Source organism: Phascolarctos cinereus, unplaced genomic scaffold (genome assembly GCF_003287225.1).
Source record: "Phascolarctos cinereus isolate Bilbo 61053 unplaced genomic scaffold, phaCin_HiC Scaffold_3;HRSCAF=262, whole genome shotgun sequence".
Classification (NCBI taxonomy): domain Eukaryota; kingdom Metazoa; phylum Chordata; class Mammalia; order Diprotodontia; family Phascolarctidae; genus Phascolarctos; species Phascolarctos cinereus.
Genome location: NW_027555736.1, coordinates 78,174,291 through 78,199,703, shown reverse-complemented (window position 1 = coordinate 78,199,703; position 25,413 = coordinate 78,174,291). Strand labels below are relative to the sequence as shown.

The 25,413-nt window shown below is 39.0% G+C and overlaps 2 protein-coding genes across 4 annotated transcripts in view; one reads left to right on the top strand and one right to left on the bottom strand.

The window, feature by feature from the left end:
- PLCE1 (phospholipase C epsilon 1) overlaps positions 1 to 5,912 on the top strand; it is a 339,193-nt gene extending 333,281 nt beyond the window's left edge. The window contains exon 34 of the mRNA XM_020964068.2: positions 1,940 to 5,912. The gene's annotated coding sequence lies outside the window, so the exon portion shown is untranslated. The remainder of the gene's footprint in view (positions 1 to 1,939) is intronic.
- A 3,075-nt stretch (positions 5,913 to 8,987) lies between these two features.
- Positions 8,988 to 25,413, bottom strand: part of NOC3L (NOC3 like DNA replication regulator) — a 39,981-nt gene continuing 23,555 nt past the window's right edge. For all 3 annotated transcript variants that reach the window (XM_020964102.2, XM_020964105.2, XM_020964104.2), the window contains 8 exons: positions 22,032 to 22,104; positions 21,889 to 21,952; positions 21,734 to 21,805; positions 18,572 to 18,753; positions 18,257 to 18,385; positions 16,765 to 16,862; positions 10,507 to 10,591; positions 8,988 to 10,159 (listed from right to left, as the gene is read on the bottom strand). In XM_020964102.2, coding sequence (XP_020819761.1) covers positions 10,016 to 10,159; positions 10,507 to 10,591; positions 16,765 to 16,862; positions 18,257 to 18,385; positions 18,572 to 18,753; positions 21,734 to 21,805; positions 21,889 to 21,952; positions 22,032 to 22,104 — 847 coding nt within the window. In that variant the 3' untranslated portion in view covers positions 8,988 to 10,015. The remainder of the gene's footprint in view (positions 10,160 to 10,506; positions 10,592 to 16,764; positions 16,863 to 18,256; positions 18,386 to 18,571; positions 18,754 to 21,733; positions 21,806 to 21,888; positions 21,953 to 22,031; positions 22,105 to 25,413) is intronic.

The window sequence follows — 25,413 nt, the reverse complement described above, 5'->3', positions numbered from 1 at the left end:
GAACTCGAATACAGAATTTGTTGACTCTGAGGCCAACTCTGTCCATTAGAGCTCTCACAGAGCTAGTTGACAGAATGTTGAAGAGATGGAGTCGGGACACACAGAAGGCAAAGGAGGCCGTTGCTGACATTTGGCCACAACCCATTTAAAAGAAATAGCATACAGTTGCAAACAATGAGCCGCAGAGATTGAACAAGGCCAAAGTGCAGAGCAGAACGACTCTCTGGACCATGGCCCCTGTGACCTTCTGACAGAATTGAGGGTCTCATTATAACGAGCTGTATTTTCTTAAAGCATCCGGCCTCCCACGTCCATTCAGTTAGAATGTCCACCTCTTAAACAGTGTATCTCCTCACTGCCACATGCACAGATGACTGCCCACCCGCCCTTCTTATGGAGGAGGGCAAGACCGGAGGGTCTGTGACCTTCCTGCCCAAGGACGCATTCGCTGCCTCATGTGTGAACCTTCTGTTCTCTTTCACACTTTGATCCTTACCCGCCCCCCTTGCAGCTGCATCGCTTGTTGTCTCAGGCGTAGACTCCACTCTGCCTGCTCTGTGCCTTCTCATGCTTTGCCCTTCAGCCAACACGCCTGCTCCCTGGACTTAATCAGCATCCAGTAGGTGCCAGAGGATTTAAGGCAAAATGAACAACCCTTCCTTTGAGGACCTTGCTGCATTCTGTCATAGAGATGAGAATGAGCATGTATTAATCACCTACTGTGTGCCAGGCACTGTGCTACGCACTTTACACATCTCTCATTTGAGCCTTACAACACCCTTAGGAGGTAAGTGCTATTACTGTCCCCATTGTATAGTTGAAGAAACAGGCAGACAGATTAAGTGACTTGCTCAAGCTCACATAGCTGGTGTTAGGCCAAATTTGAACTCAGCTCTTTTCAACCCCAGGCCCAATACAGTATCCACTGTGCCACCTGCCACTGAAGTAGATACAAAGTATATACCAAATAAATACAGGGTAATTTTGGGTGAATCTCCAGAAGTCAAGGAGAGGATGCAGTGTTTGAGCTTAGGAGGAAACTAGAGCTACTTAGGCAGAGGGGAGCGCAGCCTGGGCAAAGGCCTAGAGAGGAGAGATGTTATGTGTGAGGAACAAGAAGGCTGGTGTAGCTGGACTCTTGGTGCACCTAGAAAGGCAGGTTGGAACCAATTTGGGAAGGGCTTGACATGCCAAACAGAAGAGTTTGCAGTTAGGTCTTAGGGAACCATAGATGTTTATTAAATGGGGTCAGAAGTGTTCTAAGAAAATCACTTTGGTAGTAGTGTGGGGATAGAAGGGCAGGCAGAAGACAGTTGAGACAGCTCTGAGATGATAAGGGCCTGACTTAGGGTGGTGGCTGTATGAGAGGAGAGAAAGGTATGAATTCAGGAGATGTTTTAGAGGTGAAATCAAGCTTTAACTGGCTGAGGATAGGGACTGAAGAAGAGGGAGGAAAGAGCTGAAGATGATTTGGAGGTTTCAGAGTTGGGTCACTGGAAGGAAGGTGGTGCCCTCAGCAGAAAGAGGGAACATAGGAGGGGTGAGTTTAGGGGAACAGAAGACAGACATGTTTTAGACGTGCCATCTGCATGGAGAAGAGTGAACCCATTGGGGGCTGATGAAGTCGAGACCCGCCTACAGTTAGGGGGCAGTAGACAGATTCTGACCCCACAAAGGGCAGTCTTTGAAGCACCATAAGCATCTTTTCAACCCCACCTCTAAAGGATATCTCCTCCCCTAGGCTTTCCCAGACCCCTCAGTCCACAGTGACCTCTCCAAGCCATGATTTTACCATCTCTTTTCTGTGTGCTGCCTGCCTCACAGGGGTCTGATGAGAGAATGTGTGAGCCTTACTTTGAAGCACTGTACTTAAAATCTAAGGCATTTTAACATTTCCCAGTGTTTCCAGGCCTTCATCTGTCATCACATTGAATTGTAGGTGCGGTGCCCTGCTTACGTGGAAAAAACGAAATCAAGAAGCAGACAGCTGGAAGTACATGGGCAGTTTCGGGATGTAGACTTCCTCCTAGAGACAGCATTAGGTTCTTGCTGCCTGGTCCCCCTCCGTCTTCCTGAGGATGGCATGTGCAGGTCAGCAGGACGTCTGCCCCTGTGCCACAGGTTACAATCATCGGAGAAAGGACCACACTCCTACACTTTCCTTGACACAGAGAAGTGGATTTAGAGTATACCGATGTCTGTCATGTACATTGTTTGACTATGTGGCATTGCTAGGCATTGTAAATGTGAACACAGCTTTTAGAATGAGAGACTTGTACAGAGTAGCCTTTGCGGGAGGCCGGATTCAGAGGTTCGAGGCTGCTGCAGTGAGCCTGGCTTCCCTGCACGTTGCACTCTTGGTCTTGGTTGAAGTTCCTTCTCTGTGTCAGAGGGAGTGACAAATACATCTGAGTACATTTCACTGAATGTCTCACTGTTCCATTCCCTTTCTTTCTAGTTTATTCTCACAATATCTTAGATGGTGTATAACACTAATTAATTTAACATATCTACTGACCTCTTGACAAAAGGAACTTAATTTTTAGCAAAAATTAGTTTTTCAACTGTGTTTAAAGTAAAATTATTTATTTTATTGACTCAATGTATGTACTGACACTGTAATGATATATTTATTATTCATAGGCTTTTGTATCTCCTTCATATTAGAAGATTATTATTTAGGGATTCTGTTAGAAAATTTCCTAATAAGAAAAACCATATTCTGAACATTTGAAATTTGCCAAAATAACACAAAAAATGTTTCGATACCACTTCTGAAAACATAGCAAACATTTATCCATGACATAGTTTAAAGTTAAGTATAAATTTTGAAACTTTTGCTATAGAACATCAGCAACCGATACATTTTTTTCTGAATCCAAGAAGAGAAAAATCAAGGCATAGCTTGACCTTAGTACATGCTGTCAAGCAGAAATTTGTATAATTTTGCTTTTCTTATTGATTCCATTCTAATTTAAAAGAAATGTCCCCACAGGAAAAAAAGGCAACAACGTAGATCATTAAAATGATGCTTAAGAATCCCAATCTTCTCATCAGAGTGCTCTGCATTTGTTGGTCCTCAGTGTAGTCCCTAGGCACTTACCTCTCCTACATAATCCTTACAAGAGATTAGGACAGCAGATGTCGGTACCTGTGTCCTCTGCACATTCATTCAAAGAGTAACTTATCAAAATGTCTCGGTCACAGCTGAATTCCCTCTTGTACGTCATCCACCCTGACTCCATGAACTATGAGGACTTAATCAGCCAAAACAAATTCTGTCCGTCTGGAGAAGACAACAGCACCTCCTATTTACACAGTGCTCTTCTCATAATCCTATCAGAAGTGACAGATCTATTATCTTTATTTTTAGGCAGAGGAAACCATGACTCAGATGAGGAGGACAGTCCCACCAGGCCCAGCTACTTCCCTTTTTAGCTGGGGGGGGGGGAGAAGGAGAAAGAGTTTTTCCAGGTTTCTGTTTTAGAAGTAAAATTATTTATTGACCCAAGGTACATGGTGATACTGTAGTAATAACATTTATTACATATGGCTTAATTTGGCTCCATTTGGGGACAGAACCAACTACAGCAGTTCAATGGTACAATATATATATATATATATATATATATATATATATATATATATATACATATACATTCACATATACTAGTCACATCAGATGCTAACTTCGTAACAGAAAGGGATACTACCTATTCCTTAAAACACATCCCTCATCAAAGAACTCTATCAAACTTCATTAAGTAGTAACTAAAGCTTTTAGTTCAATTCCAGTCATTGTTTATTAATATCTGTAGGGGGTTCATTATCTTGTCTGATGTGTGGTGTTCACTATACACAGTACCCCTATAGTTTCCTAATAGTTTTGTGGTTTGGGTTTTTTGTTTTGGGGAGCGGGGGTCACTAAGGAAATGTGTACATCTAAGTTAATCTATCTAGATTCTTAAATTGACTAAATGTAAAAGCAAAATTGTACTAAGTATTTGAAAAGTAAAGTCAGTTGCTATCCTTTTTCCATTTAATGATGTTATACTTAGAGTCTATGTACTAGTTGAAGAATAGGGCCTCTAATGTTTGTTGTAAGTTACTTAAAAATGTCACACTGTAAATCAAGATGTTTTTTCTTCCTGTGGATGGTGCCGGAACTTGAGTGGGTCTGTTTTTCATCCTAATAGGAATTTGGGTCACAGGCCTACGTGAGGTGTGAGCAAATGAGAAGAAAGTGAACATAAAGCCAAGTGCATCAAAAGACTCTTAAGAAAATCACCAAAAAGCCATAACCACATGCAAAACAACGAAGGCCAAATCTGAATAAGGCCTTAGTTTCAAGGATCATGTACAAAAGTCCATAAAGAAAAATGTCTGTGTATACATCCTCTCGAGGCTAGTTCTGCTTTTCAAACGACAAATGGTCAGGAAGCACAAGAGAGCCTTTTATGGAATCAAAGCCTCTCTGGAGGCTCCTCATTAAACTGTAGACCACAAGTAGTACATCTGTAGCACTGGGGACACTACCTGACTCCTCCTATTTTCCATGATTTGTGCTTAAAAGAAAGTTTTCCCCAAATGATTTAATCATACTTTTTTTAAAAAGTTAAATATTTTAACAAAATTCTTAAACTTCTTGTGCTAATTTATGAAAAGGAAGTCACTGACAGTCATTTGCCAGGAACTTTCCTTGAAGTTTGTGGCTGACTAGCACCACCCCCTTCCCCTTCCAATTTTTGAACTTCAACAATGAAATGGTCCTTGAGGAGCAAACACTCTGTACCCACCCCCCAAAAAAAGGCCAGAGAATATTTTTTTCTTACAAAAATCCAAAGTTTAATTCATTCATCAGGTGTGTCACTGGTCCAAGAACATTAAGAACATTAACACTACAAATAAGCACCCTAGGATGAAGGAACTGTACGTTTCCCCTCAAATTACTCATCAGAAATGAAAATGGTATATAGTACTCCATTTCAATACTTCTCTTTTTAGTGTATTACTGATAGTTCCAGGATACCTTTATTTCAAGATAATTCTTACCTGATGGCACAAGACTTTAACAAGGTTATATTAGGGCAGTTCAAATGCAATGCCAGGTCAGCTTTTAATTTCCATGTTGGAAAACAGTAGGATTTATATGATCAGTCCTCTACCCCAGGCCAGCATCTTCTTGAGCTGTTGACTGTGCCCCCACCCCATCCAATCCTACACCCATCCTTCAAGGCTGACCTCCTCTATAAAGCCTCTCCCAACAACTTAAGGCTACAATAATTTCTCACCTGAAGTGATTCAACTTCACAAACAATTCAGTACCCTCTATATATGTGAAAGGACACAGTCTCTGGCCTCAAAAGGGTTTACATCCTACTAGAAGATAAATATATCACTAGGTCTTGTTCATACTTCTCACTTTTACTTAAGAGTAATGCTTTACATCATTATCTGGTTCACATCAAGGTGTTTTCATCCCAACAATATTTTAGGCTTCTTAAGGGGCCAGATCTTACAATTGTGTCTCTTTCCCCTTGTACTAGGCACTGGCCTATGCTCATAACAGGTGCTCAATCCTTATTGAACAGAACAATTAAGGTGGTTTCAGAACACAGCCTCTCTACACTTAAATATGTTAATAGTTATCACCTATCATTTTGCTGTAATCCTTATTTTGACAGCTCACAGAGTATTCAGGGTGACACCAGTTAGACAACACTGCACTCCCGGTGTACATCTCAAAACATGTCACACACCAAGAGCATCCACTAGGCTTTATAGAGTTGGAAATTTCTGTACATTGAGTTTCTATTAAATCTTAAACCTGATTTTTCACCTTAACTGTTTACTGCCAATTTGAAGTACAATTGTATATGTATATGTTTGAAAAATAAATGGTTTGTGATGTCTGTTGGCCTCTTCTCTATTTGATATGGCAAGATGTTCTATTCTCCTATGGAACTGCTTATGGGCTTAGATTGACTTTTATAAATGAGCTGTTATGCAAAGCTTTACGTTAATGAAACATTTTTAATATAGTCTATCTCTTTTTCCATTAATTTCTAATACAAAATTAGGATATTCTCATTGAAAAACTTTGTAATTAAACAAAAATATATTAATAAATCATAAAAATACTGAAACAAACTCAGACATGGATTCTCCAAACAGGGTTAAGTGAATAAGGAAGCTTCTGACATTTTATTACTCACATGTTTATTATTCTAAGAAGTATGAGATCTGAAACTCAAAGAAGGATGGAAGTGGACTGGTTCCTTCCTATGGCTCTGTAGCAACAAGGGATCTTTTGCAGATGGTTTACTTTCTTAACTTTCATGTCACATAAAAGTCAAAAAATCTAGTTATTTGAGGAAATGCATTGTAATCAAATCATCAAAGCATTTACAATGAACCAGGATTAAAAAAAAAAACCAAAATAAAAATAGCTGCCCACACAGCTTCCACCTCTCCAATAACTAGAAAGCTATGTGTGTTCCACAACATAGATCATTTGCTAGAGGCTGGGTCAGTGATTCACCAGCTCACACAACTGTGCAAATAGCAGACAGCTGGATACTCAGACTGTGGAGAGCTAATAAGGTGATAGCAAAGACAACCTCCCCAAGCATTACAGGGATCAACTCAATCCCAAGTGGAGGCCTTATTCTACAGGTGGGAAACAGACATTAACTAGTTTCAAAAAAAAAAAAAGGCTGACCCTTTGACACCAGCTTTAGTGCTTATTTCCCTATGCTTCATGTTGTAGGTATTTATTCAGACATTTAAACTCATTATTTAGATAGGCGGCCATTTCCTGCTGATTTATCTGTTAACAAATTCAAGGTCTTTGAGATTTCTTCTTCCTGAAATCTGTTACTTTTAGTTTTTTCCCCACCTTATTTCCTTATCACTTACTTCTGACTTCCGCCCCTGACTGTGGTTTCCTTGGGGACTGGAAGCTTCTCAGCCTCCTCCTGCATCGGGCAGTTCCTGGTTCACCAGCGTAGGTCTCTGCTCCAGGTGACTTCTGAGCGGTCAGAACTGGCCCCAGCTGAATACTGTGCTCTTCTCGGCTTGATGGAGGGCTGCACAGGCCCCCACACACACTGTCCTGTCCCACATCCTCTGCTGCTCAATTCTTTGGCCCAGCACCAGCACTTCGGAGGCCACTTTGCCTGGCACTGGTGCACCCCCACTTCTGCTCCCAGCAGTCTTTTGCTCCTGGAAGGCTGTGGCCAAGCCGGCTATTGAAGCCCAGGGAAACTTCTCCAGCCTGGAGCTGGAACTCCATCAATGGAAAAAGGGAGGGAGGGGCCAGGTGCAGGAGCAGGTTGAGACAGAAGCCTGTGTTGCGTCCTTGAGTCTGCTGGTATAGCATGGGGGGAAATGAGGAAGAAGTGCTGAGCGAGTTAAGGGCCAGAGACCTGGACTTTGGGGGTGTTTCTTTTTAACTTCTTTTGGATGCTGGGTGTCCTAGACCATGGAAACAGCTGAAGTTTCTTTGTCTTTCATGCATAATTTGTCTGGCAGAGGTTTAAGAGACTATGAGGACCAGAGAAAATGGCCAGTCCTCCATCTTATTGCACAGGTGACCCCAAAGTCTTACTTCAATTTCTTCTAAAGAAGCTCTTTTGACTTAATCCAAAATAAATAAAATAATTCAGCACATCTCTATGAGGTCTCACAGAATCTCATTTGGGAAGGGATCCCAAATCCCAAATAGTATGACAAAGGAATTATCATTACAATTTCCCCAACAAGTGATTATCCAGAACCACTTGAAGGTTTCTAGTGAGACCAAACTAGTTATTTCTGAGTAGTCTAGCCCACCTTTGGACAGCTCCATATCAAGTCATAATCTACACCCTTACACTCCTGAGGTCTACCCTCTAAGTCCAAGTACATCTAACCTCTCTTGCACATGGCAGTCCTTCAAATGTTGCAGGCAAATACCACATGCCCACAAAATATCTCCAAGTTAAAAATCTCCACTTTCTTCATCTGATCCTCTTACAGTATCACATGGTGGTTCTGTCACCATCCTGGTCACCCCTCCTAAAACGTGGGACTAGAACTGAACAAATCTGGCCTCAGACACTAGCTTACTAGCTGTGTGACCCTGGCCAAGTCACTTAACCTCTATTTGCCTTAATCCACTAAAGAAGGAAATGGCAAAACCACTGCAATATCTTTGCCAAGAAAAGCCCACGGATAGCACTGGCATACTATGGTCCACAGGGTCACAAAGAGTCAGACACAAGTGGATGACGGAACAACCCCAAGAGAAATGAACATAACATCTAGCTGTGGTCTGACCAGTAGAGAGTACAGTGGCACTACCACCACTGGTCTTGAACACTGCCTCATAACACTGCCCAAGATGAGGTTAGCTTTTTTGCCAGCCAGGTCCTAATGCTGATTCATATCGAGTTAGCAGTCTTCCATTAAAACCTCCTGATCTAATACACATTAGCACCTCTTCATCTGTCCCTCGGCCAAGGTGTATTTGAACCCAGGTTGTGGGATATTAAACCATTAAATGGTTTACTAAAAACTTAATACTGAATGTCAATTTAATCAATTTCCTTACCTTTCAATACAAAGTATTTTAATTTTTCAACCATGCCCTCCAATCCCTGCAGAAGTCTTTGTCCATTCAGTCTCAATCACAGTCAATTCAATCTCAAATCACTCAATTTACTCTTAGCGATGGTCTTGTTCAGGATGTGCTTCATTCTTCTGTTTCTACTTTTTCTAGTTTGTATCAACTTCTTCCTAGATTTCTTTGTATTCCTCATACTTCTTGTCTGTCTTAAGTGCATTATAAGATTTTAACATATTAATGTGCTACAATTTATTTAGCCATTTCCCTATTATAGAACATGTATTTTGCTTCCAGGTTTGTCTGTTTGCACATAACACTACAAAAAAATTTGAATGTTTTCTGGTTATATTCCTAACAATGGAATTAGTAAATCAAGGAGTTTGATTACTTAACTTTTATTTTGACATTCCCAGACTGCCTTTCAAACAAATTTTACAAATTTGAAATTTTACAAGCAATAATGGATTGTGTGCCTGCTCCTGCACAACCCTGCCACTCTTGGATGTCACTGCTTTTAAACATTTTTTGCTAATCTGGTGAGTTTGAGAAATGTTGTTGAGCATTTTTCCAAGCAACGTTTTAAAATGTATGCTTCTTCTTTTGAAGATTCAGATCCTTTGTGGCCTGGGAATTAACGTTACGGCCTACTATAGAAGTCAGCTTTTTAACAGGATCGTAAATTTAGAGCTGGAAGGGCCCCTCAGTACTGATCTTGTTCAGGACAGTGCTAGAAATGGTGTCTGAACCCAGATTCTCTCCATCTTGGTCTGGTGCTCCCTCCACTACACTAGGATCAGCCAGTGCTAGTAAGTTTTCTCCAGATTCTGCCCATAATTTGAGCCTGTCACAATCATTTTGGGGGCCTGACTGTCAATCAGAGATCAAGCTATGCCTCAAGCTTCAAGTCAGACTCAAATCTGATTGACATCTTCGTTATTCCATTGGGACTCAGAAACTGTTAGAATTAAGGCTTTAAAAAAAAGGTACAATATATATTAAGACTCAATGAGACATCTTTCATAAAAAATACCAATGTTGAAATTTTAAAAAGTTTTGTTTGGTTATAAACAAGTATTGGCTGCAAAAAAGGCATTTTACCAAAGGACATTTTTTTTCCCTCTACCCATGGAAAACATTACCCAGACAGCAACCAGGCCACTAAATAGAAATATTCAGGAACTTTAAAATCTACTACAATTTAATATATACTGTACAAAAGTTACCAACAAATGAGTCACGAAATATTTGAGAAAATATCTCCTTTTCTCCTTTCTCACATATTCTCACTCTAGCTGGTAAAGTAGTCAACACTGAGTTTTTGGAAATTAGTTCTCAGGATTACCTTCACAAAGGTAGGCTGAAATAAATGATACCAAGAGGTACAAATCTGTAATCATTTTCTTTCAGCTAGCTTCCTTTTACATTTACTGTACTGATGGTTTTTAAGTATCTGGTGAAATCCAGAGGCAGCTGAATAGTAGTTTCATTGCAATGAGTTATTAGTTGGCTTAAATCTTCATTTAGATATGAGTCCACGTGGAAAATTTTATCCTGAAAAAAATGATAGTACAAACTCAAAGTTACTCCAAGTAAATACCTAAAAGCCAAAACCTTTAGGCAGAGGTGGAAAGGGTTAATTATCAACCAACAACAGCTCAACCTTCTGGCTAAAATCTAGAACAGAATATGGTTCTTTTACATTATATTTCATCTGGCCATTAAACATCTCTTGTAATGAAATGAAATGGCCATCATTCCCTCTATAGAGACTTTCTTTCATGCCACTATCACCTGCCTTCAAAACGTCCTAACTTTATTCTACCTATATGATCAATTCAAAACTCAAGCTGGGGGGGGGGGGGAGAGAGAATCATTTTAAGAAACAAAGAAAAACATACCTTCTTTGGGGGATTAACTGACGTAACAGGAGGATTAAATGCCATTGTCTTCATACTATAAGTTTCAAAAAGTTCTGTAGCTGACCTGTAATTGTAAAATATTGAATAGCTTGTAAGTTCCCAAGTTGACACTATATCATATATCTGTCATGTGAAATGACAAAATGTGGCCATTTAAAGAGAATCTACAAGAAGAACTGCAAATAAAGTAAATGGTAATTAACGGAATTGCTAAACAGCTGTGGTACGTGAATTCACTAGTACATTACTGTGTTATAAGAAATGAGGAATATGATGAATAAAGAGAAGCACTGACAGACTTATCTTAACTAATGTAAAGGAAATAACAAAAACCAGGAAAACAATCCACAATTACTACAAAAATGTAAATGAAAGAACAACAAAACAAATGAAAATGAATGGTATGAAATTACACTCATCCAGCCGAGTCCCTAAAAAAGAGATGTGATAAGGTGCCGCCTCCCCTAACATCCTCTGCACGGGATGGGAAGCTACGTGTGGGGAACACTACATATGTCAGTGGGTTTTTTCTCTACGTTGGATTAGTTTTGCTGAACTGTACTCCCCCTTTTTATCCTTTGTTATGAGGAAATGGAGTGGGGAGAAGGGAGTGTTCACTGGAATAGACAGGTAAGAAATAATAAAAATTTTAATTAAAAAAACCTAAAGACCATCTAAATCAACAACCATATGAAAAAAGCAGTTATCACTACTAGGCATATATGCCTAAGACAGAGAAGATGGGGAAAAGAACCATATGTACAAAGATAATTGTAATCGCGCTTTTTATCTCAACAAAAACTAGAAGGAAAGTAGGTACTCTACCTGTGTAATGGCTTAAAATTCTGGCATGTGAATGTAATGAAATACTGAGCCATAAGAAATTACAGCAGATGATAGATTTCAGAGAAACTTGAAAAAATTTGAACGAGCTGGTGTAGAGCAGAAATAAACAGAACGAGGAAATTATGTCTCTCAAACTTTTCATTCCTCACAAGAAGAGTTAAGCCCTCTGTGAAGGGTTATCTTCCAAAGAATGGAGGATTTAGAGCCACAGGTCCCATCAGGTCACATATCATCCATTCAGGAACACATTAAATAAGAGTCAAGTAGAAATGGCTGTTGACTCCCTGCACTAATTTCAGATCTCCTGTCTTCCTCAGGCATATATCAAGGACATGACACAGAATCTCTTAACACTTGTCCAATCTGATGATCACTACTCACTTCTGTTGAATCCTATGTGCACAATCAATAATTGAGAATTTATTATGCACCTACTATGTACCAAGCACTATGCTAAAATACTGGAGACACAAAGACAAAAACTAAATATGCCCTACCTTCATGAAGATTACTTACTATCAGGAGAGACAGCAAATACATTAAGCATGTGTAGAATATTTTACCGAAAAAACAAAAAACAAAAACCACAAAGTAACTAGGTAGTAGGAACACTGCTTGAGATGATGAAGTTTGGGGCCAGAAACTCGAAACTTAAGAACAAAAGTGGTATTTTTTCATCACTGCAAGGTCTTCAGAAGAGAAGAGCAAATCTGCAAAGTGAAGAAGTGGTTATGATAATATGTGAGAAGCAGATGTCTATTTCTATACCATGGCTTAAAATTAGGAAGGACAAACTCTTGGCCAGGGATGGATTATTGGAGGGGGAAAAAAATGTATTTGTCTAGAATCCTGCAAACCTAACCAAAAAGGGGTGAAAGGGAGAAGGAAGAAGAAGACTGTTTGCATGTATAGCCACCAAGCTAGACAGCACAGAAAGTAGACAAAATACAGAAACAGCAGCAGAAATGTCCAAAAGTTGACAGACAAAATTTTAAAAAGGGGCATATGCTAAAGCCCAATGCTCAAAGAGTTTACAAATGAATGCACAAAATAGGAGGAAATAGAAATGCTAACAGAAGGAGATAAATCTGACTACATGGGAATAATTTAAACAAATTTTTATAACCCTTGAAGGTTTGGTAAATTATCAAAAAATCAAATTTTCTCTCATCAATCCCTTTTTACACATGAGGAAGGGATTTGCCCATGGTCACAAAATTATAAATGCCAAAGGCTTGGTAGAATAGACCTCAAATGTGGAATGTGGTCTTGTAAGGGTATACTTTATTCAAAGGGAACAAGACAGTGAAAAGAGTGCCAATTTAGCATTCCACAATGTGGCTCAAAAGTCTAAAATGCTCTAAGACTTTTGGGCCATCTTGTAGATTAAGAAGAAATATAATATAAAGGAATTCAAGAAACAGGAAGGGGAATACTGGAGAGCAAGCAGTGATGATCAACGCAAGCAAAAACAGAAGTGATCCTGTTGTTGGTGTAAGCTACAAACCAGCTGGACACACAAAAAAAAACAGAGACTAGTTCACAAAATACATCATCAACCTGACAGTGTCATGGCACACTGTAACACAAGAGATAGTTAGCAGTTTATCTGACCTGTCTTACTGATAATTCCATCCTTCCAAATACACAAACAGAGGAAAATGCTACACTGGCTCTAACTCTCACCAAAGAGGAAGTGGTTGCTGGGATGGAAATAACAGGAATGGAGGGACAATGACTGGCCCCTAAATCTTAGGATTTGTGACAAAGGACAGACTGAATCAGTACAGCCATTTTGGAAAGCAGTAAGCAAATGAAAAAAATGATCATATCTTTCAACAGTGACCCAGAGATCCCAATTCTAGGCATATACCCCAAGGAAGTCACTGACAAAAAGGTACCACATACACCGAAATATTTAGAACAGCACTTTGTGTAACAGCACAGAACTGGAAACAAAGGAGACACCCATCAACAGGTGACTGGGTAAAGAAACTGTGGAGCATCAACTTAATGAACACAAGTGTGCTCCAAGAAACAGCCAGCATGAGGAATAGAGAAAAGCATGGAGTTTGTATGAACTCACACCAAGTGAAGGAAGCAAGAACATCACACACAATGACAATAACAGACATGAAATAACAAACACCAGAAAGCAAGCAAAGCTGAGTGCTGCAAAACGGTAAAGGCCAAGCTAGGCCACAGAGAAGAAAAGATGTCTCCCCCTCCTTCACAGGCAGGGAAAAGGGTCCACAACCAGCACCACTGTCGACAAAGTCAGTCTCTTTTTGCCGGTCGATTGGTTCTGCGGATCGGGGTGCCCTGGTGTAAGGCATTGCATAGGACATCAGATCTTTAGAAAGGGTTGATCAGTTTTACTGATTTTTCTTCTTTTATCAATTTCTTTTTTTTTTTCTTTTGGAGGAAGAAACAATCAGAATTAAGTGACTTGCCCATGGTCACACAGATAATAAGTGTCTGATCTGAACTCAGGTCCTCCTGACTTCCAGGCCGATGCTCTATCCACTGTGCCACCTAGCTTCCCCAAATTTCTTTCTAATAAAGAAGCATTCCTGGGGCAGCGAGGTGGTGCAGTGGACAGAGCACCGGCCCTGGATTCAGGAGGACCTGAGTTCAAATCCGGCCTCAGACACATAACACTCACTAGCTGTGTGACCCTGGGCAAGTCACTTAACCCCATTTCCTAGCCCCCTCAAAAAAAATTTTTCTTTAAAATTAAAAAATAAAGAAGCATTCCCTAGGAGGGGAAAAGAAAAAAATTCAGACAATGTAAAAACAAAAGACAACAATAAAGATGTTTTTTTCCTTTAAAGAGGCCTCCACAACCTAACATTCTATAAGGGAAGTCAGCTAAATTCTGAAAGTACAAAGGAAAAATTCCAGAAAGGAAGAAAAGGCGCTGTCTAAAGAAACTAATCTGGATACAAAGGTAAGCCACCAAGCAATCTAGATTCTGAAAATACATGTAGAATGGACAGAAGGTAATCCTGATCCACCGGTGACCCCAGACTCTAGCCATCCAGCCACTCTGAATCCAGACTGTCCCTTCACATAGCCATCACGTTCATAAGAAGAACACGAAAAAAGTGCCGTAAAGCAGGTCACACAAATAATGCTGGGCCCAGAGTCAGAAAGACATGAGTTCAAATTCTGCCTCAAACACATGCGAGCTGTGTGATCCCGGGCAATTCACTCAAACCCTGCCTTGCTCTAGTTTCTGGCATCCTCACAGCACCGACCTCAGAGCTGTATTAGTGAAACATCACTAATGGCAGAAGGAGGCTCTGACTGGTGTCCCTGGAGTCTGTGCTTTGGCTCTGTGATATTTCACATCAATGACTTAGAAAACAAGCAGCTCAAATATGCATATGACACAAAGCAGAGGGAAGAGAGCTGACATACTGCATGAAACTCGGGCATCAAAATGCAGATTGGAACACTAGCTCAAATCTAATAAAATGATTAAATGGAATGAACAGTTTCACACCCGAGTTCAAAACCCAATTTCACACACACAACTTTGGGGAGACAGGGCAAGACAACGTTTCATCCACAAAAGATGTTTTCTTCCTGTGGACTGAAAGCTCAATATGAGTCAACAGTGTAATATGGTGGCCCAAAAGGTGAATGGAATCTTAGTTCCATGAAGAGGCAGTCCCACCAATCTGGATTTCGATGTTCAATTCTGGGCAGCATACCTCTAAGAAAGATACTGATCAGCTGGGAAGGATAGCTGAAGGGCAGAAAACCTCAAGATCAGGCCATGTTAAGAATGAGTGAAGGAGCTTCACTTAAAGACTTAAGAAGAAGGTGCAGGCTGGTGCACAGCAGCTGTCTTCAAGTCTGTGAAGGTCAGTCATGTGGAAGTCTGGCCCCAGGGAGAAGAACTGGCAGCAATGCAGAGCCTTAGCTTCCTCATCTTAGAAAGACTAACTGATCCCACAATCTTGAGATGCAAAAATGGCAATTTAGGCTGAAACAAGAAAAACTTACCAACAGTTAAAGCTATCCAAAAGTAGTGTGAGCTGCATCAGGAAGTAGGTAGTACATGCCCTTTTACTATAAATCTTACAAAGGCTGGACTGACATTACCATGCATACTATAAAGGGGACAGATGGAACTAGAGCCTCCAAGGTTCCTTCCAACTTTTAAAATTCTGGAGTCCTCAAGAGTACAGATTGAGACATCATTTTTTGGAAAAGAAACCTTTCTAGATGGTTCAACAAGAAGAGGTCCAAAGAACAGCAGGAAAAGGAACTCCAGGGAGATTCCTGAGGACAGAAGGCTGGCCTCAGAGCCTCTCTGGTCAGCCTGGGAGCTCTGCAATACCACATCCTGCAGATGAGACCAGTATAGACCAAGTAGTATTCTGATGACCATGGGGATTTCACCTGCCAGGAGACTAAAAAACAGAGATATGACAAGGGTGACTGTATGTACCCAAAACTATCTAGAAGGAAAAGCAACAGTAAGAGGAATGAGCCCCTTCAAGGACAGATATAAGAATTCCTACACAAGTTCGAAAATCAAAGAACATAAAAAAGCTGCCCAGATTTTAATTAAACCAGGACTAGGGGCAGAGAATCAACAAGAAGACTTCATTTCCTGGGTGTCCAATTTAGGGTATAGAGAGGGATCAAGGTTCAATATGGGTTAAAAAAAAAAAGATTCCACAGAGAGCCAAAGAGAGAGAAAAGGGCTAAAAAGGCATTAGACTCAAAGGGAATGCAGAAAAGATATGAAATTAAAATCTCTATAATCAAGACGTGCAGCTGTAATGTGCTAACTACACACTGCTTCTACCCTAATGAAACCTCACACCGGTGCAAGTAGCTGTTGGGCACCTGAGGCAAGTAAGCCACATGCTCTGTCAGTGCCAAGCAGAAGGAACAAGGAGACGAATAAATATTCTCAGGTGTGCTCCCTAAAAAGAGCCACTCGCCACCACCCCAGAATGAGACATTCAACCGCAGCACCTTCAGAAATCAAGTTGCTTCAACAACTTATGTAGGCTTGCTGGGATCAAAGTCATCTGGTGACAGGAAATCTCCCTTCTGTTCTCTAGCTGCACCCTGAATCCAAGTCAACCCACATCTTAGCTGTCACCTCCTTCCCACCTAAACTATCTTTGCTCCCTTTTGCAAAGGAACACCCTTTAAAAATTCTCTCTTACAAAGAAGCAAAAGTGTTTTCAGAACTTCCAATATCCGATAAGGAAAAATGAGCATTCAAAATAAAACTGAGATCCCCAAACAGTTTAGCGAAGGTTAATGGATGCAAGTACCAAAACCGATTTGTCTATGGTAATGAATAAATCACAATCAATGGACTCTTAGTTTTGTTATAAGGTGCTGTACTGTGAACTTCACCTCCGACTTAAATCTGGTCTGAGAGCTTCAGAACCTTCAGAGGGTGCTCCAGCAATCAGGTGAGATGCAAATCTCCGGACCACAGGATGGTAATGTCTCTGAAAGAAAAGTACATAATGACTACAGGAATTTGCATTGTACTTTAAGCATATCACTTCGATAAAACTAAGATTATACACAGGACTCACACAGAAGTACATCAAGAAAATGTAAGTCCAGATAGGCTAACAACAGACAATCAGTCCAGTCACCAAGTTACCAATGAAGTAGCTTATATCAACCTTACTATAGTAAAATGGTGATTTCTCTTCTTTTCTGGCCATTTTCACTTTTTTAAAAATTTATTTTTTGTTATGCTTTAAGTTCTAAACTGTTCTCCCAACCTCCTGCACTAAAGAAAGACACCAATAGATAGAAAGATATTATGCAAAAACCAAACTATGCATACTTCTATTTACCAATTCTTTCTCTGGAGGTGGATAGCCTTCATAGGTCCTCTGAGGTTGATTTGAATATTTGTAATACTCAGAATAGCTTAGCCATTCAGTTATTCTTTGAACAACATTGCTATCATTGTATACAACATTCTCTTGGTTCTGCTCATTTCACTCTTCATTATTTCATGCAAGCCTTTCCATGTTTTTCTAAAATCAACTTCTCATCATTTCTTATAGCACAACAGTATTCCATCACAATCATATACCACAACTTGTTCAGCCATTCCCCAATTGATTGGCATCCCCCCAATTTCCAATTCTTTGCCACCACAAAGATGGCTGCTATAAATATTTTAGAACAAATAGGTTCTTTTCCTTTTTCCTTGATCACCTTGGGAAACAGATCTAATAGTAAGTGGTATTGCTAGGTCAGTGACTTTCTTTCAGAGTAAGGACGTTCCAAACTTGATAATTTTCAGTCCTTTGTGAAGCCAAAAGTGTTTCCTTGTGTGCAGGTTTTTCAGGCCTTGAAGATTTACTGTAACACTACCCTCAAAACTTCAGTGACTGTAAGAACACTTTACAGATAAAAATATCTTATAATTAGATTCCCTTAGTATTTCAGGAATTAATTTTCCCAGTTTACATTCCAAGCCAGGTCTTCCTGTATCACATTCAACTTATTAGGAAGTGTTATAAAAGTTATTGATAAAAGTATGGCATCATGGGAAAACTGCTGAATCTGGTATAGGAAAACCTAGGTTCCAATCCTGAATCTGCCTCTTACTATCTGAGTGACCTTGGACCAGAGTTCCTCATCAATAAAAAAGAAAAGGCTTTGACTAGAGAGTCTCTACCATTCCTCCTGTTTTTTCCCCAACATCCTAAGGAACAGTCAAGGATCAAAACCAAATGTAGCATTATGAGACATGGACAGCAACTGGCAAGAAAACCTAGTCTCCAGGAGATCAACTTATTAACTACCATAGCAGAAAGTTATTTGGAGACCACAAGACTGAAAAACACTATCCCCTGAAGGAGATAGAAAATCTCACCCGAAGTGCATGCAATTCCCAAAGTGCAGTGTTCTGAGCGTTGCAGTACTCTGGCTCATCTAGTTCAGGAAGGAAAATTCCACTTCCCTGAGATTCATTGTCAAGCAATAGATCTGTCTTTGGAAAGGTCTAAAACAGAGTCACAAAGAAAAGGTTTGTACCACAAGAAAACAAAACAGCATTCAATGTTTGCTCATCCTTAAAGATTCCTCTGACTTATCTTTAAGATAATACAGCAGAAACCAAAAGGCTACTGCCCCACTCACCCACCCAAAAGAACCAAGGGCTTTCTTTAAGTGCATTACCAACACTTACATGCATCAAAACTCTGTTAGTTGCAAGAATGCCAATACTTGAATTTGGTAGGACATGAAGAGCCAGGGTACAAAGGCGTTTTATGAAAGCAAGGGCTCGCTGCTGAGAAACCTGCTTTCTGCGTTTAGTTAGCATAACATCAAGGCACTGAAGGACAATTTCAACATCCTCATTGGTAGCACCTAGCACAAAGAGGAAAGAATATTTCAGGATGTGTTACTTGTATGTTTTCATCCCAAAACCTTAGGGAGGGCTCCCCTCAGTTTGAAAGCTCAGTGTATCCATACCACTCCTCTACCAGTGACACAGAAACATATTTTCAACCCCAATGACATGAAATGAAGAAAAGAGAGTAAGCAGTGTCTCTCTGACTAATTGTAAGAGTTGCAAATTACTGGAGGTCTATTACAAAAATAGGGAAGCTAGGTAGTACAGTGGATAGAGCACTGGGCCTGGAGCCAAGAAGATTCCTCTTCCTGAGTTCAAATTCAGCCTCAGACACTTACTAGCTGTGTGACCCTGGGTAAGTCACTTAACTTTTTCTGCCTCAAGTTTCCTCATTTCCTCATCTGTAAAATGAGCTGGAGAAGGAAATAGCAAACTGCTCCAGTATCTTTGCCAAGAAAACCCCAAATGGGGTCGTAAAGAGTTAGATATAATTGAAAAATGACTAAACCACAACAAATTACACGTAAGCATGTGCCAAAAACTCAAGCCTAACCCACATGTTTGCTCTTCTCCTACTGGTCTCCACGGCTTCCTCAGAATTCCCTCATAAGCCCCCCCTTCCCTCCTTTTGTCACCACCTCCACCTCTAGCACCCAGCTAAAGCAGTATTTTTCACTCTATGGCATATCTGTGAAAGTTTAAATTAAATGTAACATACTTCAGGTGTGAAACATCATACAAATCCCAGCGATTTACATAGACCTTAAAGCTAAATATGCCATAAAAAAATGAGAAGGGAAGCAGATCAGACATCTTTCACTGTTATGGATAAGAGATGTATTCTTAAAAAAAGACAGAAAGGGGGTAATTACAAAAGATAAAACAGACTGGATTACATGAAACTGAAAATCAACTCCTATATAAAATTAATTCAGCTAGGAAGAAGGGAAGTGGCTGAATGAGATGAGTGGTCAGTGCATATGACTAATCAGTTTCAGAAGAACAACTGCCAACTATTAACATAAAAATATGAAAGAATACTCCAAATCACTAATAAGAGAAATACAAATCAAAATATTACTGAGTTCACCTTCCATACCCCAAATCAGCAAAGATGACAAAGATGGGAATAGTCAATGTCGGAGGAGTTATGAGAAGACAGACAAACAAATGCACTGCTAGAGCTATGAATTAGTACAAACATTTTGGAAAGTATCTTGGAATTATGCAAATAAGGTAACCAAAATGTCCATATCCTTTGATCCTATGATTCCACCGCTAGGCTTATATCATTGCTAAGAAGAAAGTCCCCAAATACACCATAATATTTATAGCAGTGCTTTTTGTGATGGCAAAGAATTGGAAGTAAAGTAGATGCCCATTGATTGGGGAAAGGCTAAACAAACTGTGATACATGAACGTGATGGAATATTGCTATGATACACACACATCCTAACACACTCATTGCAACTTACTCCCTTTGAAGAATAAAAGGTCTTTATGTAAGGAGTAAAATTTTCAAAAGAAAAGACAACCAAGAAAAAAAATACTTGGAAGAATTGCAACTTCCACAGCATTTTACAGCTCTATTTTTTTTTAAAAATAAGCTTTATCAATGTCTTTTGTTAATATTACATCACTTCTCCAGTATCCTTCTTCCTCCCAAAGAGTTATCTCAGATAACAGATAGTATTTTAACCAAAACAAAAAAGAGAGAAAAATCAACATAACTGATGAACACATCAGAACAAATCTGAAAATTTGTACAATGTTCAGCACTCATGGACCTCCCTTCCACCTCTGCAAAGCAATGGGTTGGGAGTGTCTTCTTAAATCCCTTCTATCTCACCACGCCTGTTCTTTATTTGCAACATTCACTTCTGATTTATGTGTGGGTAGGTGTGGCTGTTCTTTACATTTACAATGTTGTAGTCATTATATATATTGTTTTCTTGGCTCCCCTTACTCCATTATACAATCAGCTTCAGTATTCATCTCATTTCTTGTTTGTTACAGCACAGAAATATTGTATTATATTCATATAATGTAATATAATAACCATTCCCTAATTGGTGGACATCTGTTTTGTTTCCAATTCTTCACAATCACAAAAAAGTGCTGCTATAAATATTTTGGTACATATGGGGACTTTCTTTTTAGATCTTTCTTAAAAATAGTTATATAATGAGCTTCTGATTTAAGGCAGTATTTCTCAAACTTAATCTTACAACATCCACGTACTATCTAACTTCTGCTAAATTCCAAAATTATTGCCTTTTGTGCTTCTCACAATTAGATTAATATCACAAAACAATGTCTTTTTGCATGCACTAAATTTTCCTAGGCCTAAACACTTTATTCTAACACTGAATTCTTAGCTTCAGAGCAACTGAGTAGCTATTCTACTCTCCCACAGACAGTGCTAAGTGTTGGGTGAGTAGTATGACTGTGCTCTCCTATAATGACCCTTCTGACCAAAAGCAAGACTGCTGGCTGCGCACTATGCTTTAATGAAACGAGCTAATCACCCGCAGCTAAACAGTAAGAAAGAAAAAAAATTTAGTCTGATCAGCCTTGAAAGATCCTAATGACAAAAATGTTCCCATCGTTGTATTTCAGTCAACTAGTTCACTAAAACAGTTAAGCAAAAAGGGAAATTAAGACTATATTCCTGGGGCAGCTAGGTGGCGCAGTGGATAGAGCACCAGCCCTGAAGTCAGGAGGACCTGAGCTCAAATGTGGCCTCAGACCAAACACTCAACACTTACTAGCTGTGTGACCCTGGGCAAGTCACTTAACCCCAATTGCCTAAAACAAACAAACAAACAAACAAACAAACAAACATATATATATATATATTTATTTATTTATTTATTTATTCCTGTTTTACTATGGTCATTTCATATCAGCCTATTAAAAACTAAAATGCTGTGACAAAATCAACATTTAATATCAATAAAAAGTATATCTGATTAAAAATATGAATTAACATACCTGCATGTAATTTAAACAAGGTTTTGTAGAGATGTGTATAGAACTTCATAGGATCGATATTTAGAACATCACCTGTTTAAAACAGAAAACCACAAATGAAGTATGGGCCCATTTACACTGTGAGTCACTAACACTTCACTTAGCAGATACCTTACCTTGGCCAGAAAGAATGTGGAAAGCAGTATGAACACAATGAAGGCACTCTCGGTAGCTTAGTTCCTATAAGTAAAGATGGAGATTAGGAAGTATGCTTGAAAATTTCATATTTGACAAATAATTCATCAACAAATTTACTTACACCAGACTCAATAAGAGTATGCAGAACGACTAATAAGTCATCAAAAAACTCCACATTTATAAGGTGTGCAAACCTAGAATGAAACAATAGATTATATCCAAACACAGATTATACTAAAAGCATGACAAATAGCTAGGAATGAAGCTTAAACACATCATGAAAACATGTTTCTTGATCCAGACTTCTAATGTCATCAGTTTAAGGAAATCCTGATGTAAAAAGTCCATCCACCCATGCAGATCAGTAACTTGTCTATAATCTCTAATTTGAGCAAGCTGTCTGGGAAACTGATCATGAAATGTCCAGGGTCACATAGCTACTACTCTAAAAAATGCTAATATGTAAAGTTCAAAATTTGTTAGGTGTTAAGCCAAACAAAAAAGTAAATAGTTCTGAACTTACCTTTTTGTACTGACATAGTACAGGCATACCTGATCCAATGTTGTTAACTGAGTCTATGAAAGTATAACATGAGGTGGGACAATTCCAAGGAAAGTTTCTTAAGTTAATAATGATGAGCTGATTCATACCATAAGAGTCATGGTTTTAATGTTAATAACAAGGATGCAGGGGGTGACGGTTGGGGGCGGGGTTAGCTTGCTCAGGTTCCAACTGCTGGTGGAAGCAATATACTAGCAAGGGACCTAGAAGCTGGTTACAAGTGCTTATCTTGGGTCTAAACTAGGGCAGTGGTTGCATGAGCAATAAAAAGGGAATGGATGCAAGAGATACTGTGGAGATAGAAATATCAAAACTGGGCAACGGACTAGATATGTGGAATAAGGGATGGGGATGAGCAGAGAACAATGCCAAAGTTATGAACCTGGAAGACGAGAAAGAATAATAGGGCCCTCAACAAAAATAGGGAACTTCAGTACAGAGAAGGGTTTCGGGGAAAAATAATGAGTTGCTTTAAATATGTTGAGTTTAAGATGTCAATGGAACACCCAATCTGAAATGTCTAATAGCTCAGCAGAGGATCTTGTATATATAGATATACAGATCTTGGAGTCAACTGCATAAAGGTGATATTTAAAACCAAAGAAGCTAATGAGATCAACAAGTAAGAAATTATACAGAAAGAAGACAGGCATATACATGGATGAAGAGTCAACAATGGAGACAGACAAGAAAGTCAGTAAAGTAGGAGAACCAGGAACTGGTTGTGCTCCAAAAACATAGAGAAGACAAAGTATACAAGAGGAGGGGAGGCGGTCAACAGTGTGTCAAGTGTTAGAGGGGTCAAAAAGGATGAGAACTGAGAAAAGACCACAGATTGGCACAGACCACTGATAATTTCCATTATACAAAATTTGAAAAGCATTCATGCAAATAAAATTAGTGCAACTATGGAAAGATGGGAAAGAGGTGACTGGAGAAAAAACATCTTTGAATCACATATCTCTGATAAGTGGCTGGCAACTAAGATACAAAGGCAATACAAATACAGAAGACCAAAAGCTATTAGTGGTCAAAGGTATGAACAAACAGTTCTCAAAATAACAGTAAATCATTAAACATCAAATAAAAGAAAGCTCCAAATCATTAATAAAACAAATAAAAATCAAAATAACTGAGGTTTCCCCTCACAGCCGGCATATTGGCAGAGCTGTTTGTTGGAAAGGGAGCAGTCAGTTCTGGAGATTAAAGAAATAAATACATGCACACTAATGTGCTGCTGATGGGAGCTGTGAATTGGTCCAACCATTCCAAAAAACAAATTGGAATTATACAAATATAGTAATTAAAATATCTATACCCTGTGACCCAGGATGTTCTATTGCTAGGAATATTCCATAAGTCAATAACAAAAACAAAGCCCCTATATATGCCAAAATATTTATACCAGCAATATTTTTTAGTAGCAAAGAACTGGGGAAAAAAGTAGAAGCCCATCAAAGTGGGAGTAGTTAAACGTTAACATTAATTTAATGGATTATTATTAGTGTGCAATAAGAAACAGTGAAGATAATGAATATAGAGGTATTTGGAAAGGGTTACATAAAGTAATGCACTGTAAAAATGACAATTATGAGGAATACAGAGAAGCATGGAAAGATCTACGTAAAGTAATGCAGGGTGAAATAAGTAGAGTCAAGAAGAAGTATACAAAGTGACTAAAACAATGTAAAGGGAAAGAAAAACCACAAAAAACCCTAAGTGAATGTTTCAAAATTACAAAAAGCAAGCACGGTTCAAAAAGAAGAGATCTGAGAAGACATCCACACTTTATCCCTTGGAAGAGATGGGAGGTCGACAAGTGTGGTACATTGTGCATATTTTCAGACTTTTTTGACGCATGGATCAGTTTTGCTGATTTTTTTTCCCCTCATGTCTTTAAAAAAAGTATTTGTTATATAGGATGGCTTTCTGAGAAGAGGTAGGAGACACACAAAGGAAAATTATGCTGATGGTATTAAAAAAAGAAATCAATTAAACATTTATTTAAAAAAATAGAAAGTGATGCTGAGTAAACAAAACCAAATTTACACAATGACTGTAACATAAACAGAAGGAACAATAATCAAAACAATGCTGTGAAATTTTACTAACCAAGTCTGACCCCAAAGAAGAGGAATTAAGGCAACTATGGATGTGGAACACTGCATAAAATGTTAGACTTTTCAAAATGTTAATTAGTTTTGCTCAACTGACTTTTTTGCTCTTTTTTTATTCTTTGTTATGAGGGACTTGATGTCTGAGAAAGAAAGGAAGGAGGCCTGTATTGAGAAATGTAGGTGATATAAAAACAAAAATATTCAATAAAAGTTGATTTTAAAAATAAAGAGGAAAAAATAAAGTGAGGTAGAGAATAAAGACAAGAGGCATAAATGAGGAACCAGGAAAGCATACTGTAAAAAGTTAGAAGTTTTCAATTGAGGGGATAGGTTAATAATGTCACAGATAAATCTGAACATCCCCTCTCTCCCAAGCTTCATTCCCACATCACCAATTACCTACTATACATTTCAATCTTAATCTGGCCAAAACTGACCTGCTTTACCTTTCACTCTCAAACTCTCCCTCTTTCTCTTGAAATCCTTCTATTTTCCCAGGTTCAAAAACTCAGCATTATCCTCAACCCCTCACTCTCCTTTGTTCCAAAAAGCCAACAGATTGCAAAATCCTGCTGCTTCTCTCTCTCTCCATCTCTCTCACACTGACCCCTTCTGTTCACTTATAAAGCTGCTGCCTTAGTTCAAAGCCTTATCACTTCTCCCTGTTTATTGCAACAGTCTTCTAAATCAGGGGCTGGGGCCTGCTTTTTGTAAAGCCCACAAGGCTAATAATGTTTTACATTTTTAAATACAATAAAAACTTATTTTAAAATGGAAAAACAATTCCTGGCTCCTAAACAAACCAAAAAATACAGTCTGCTGAC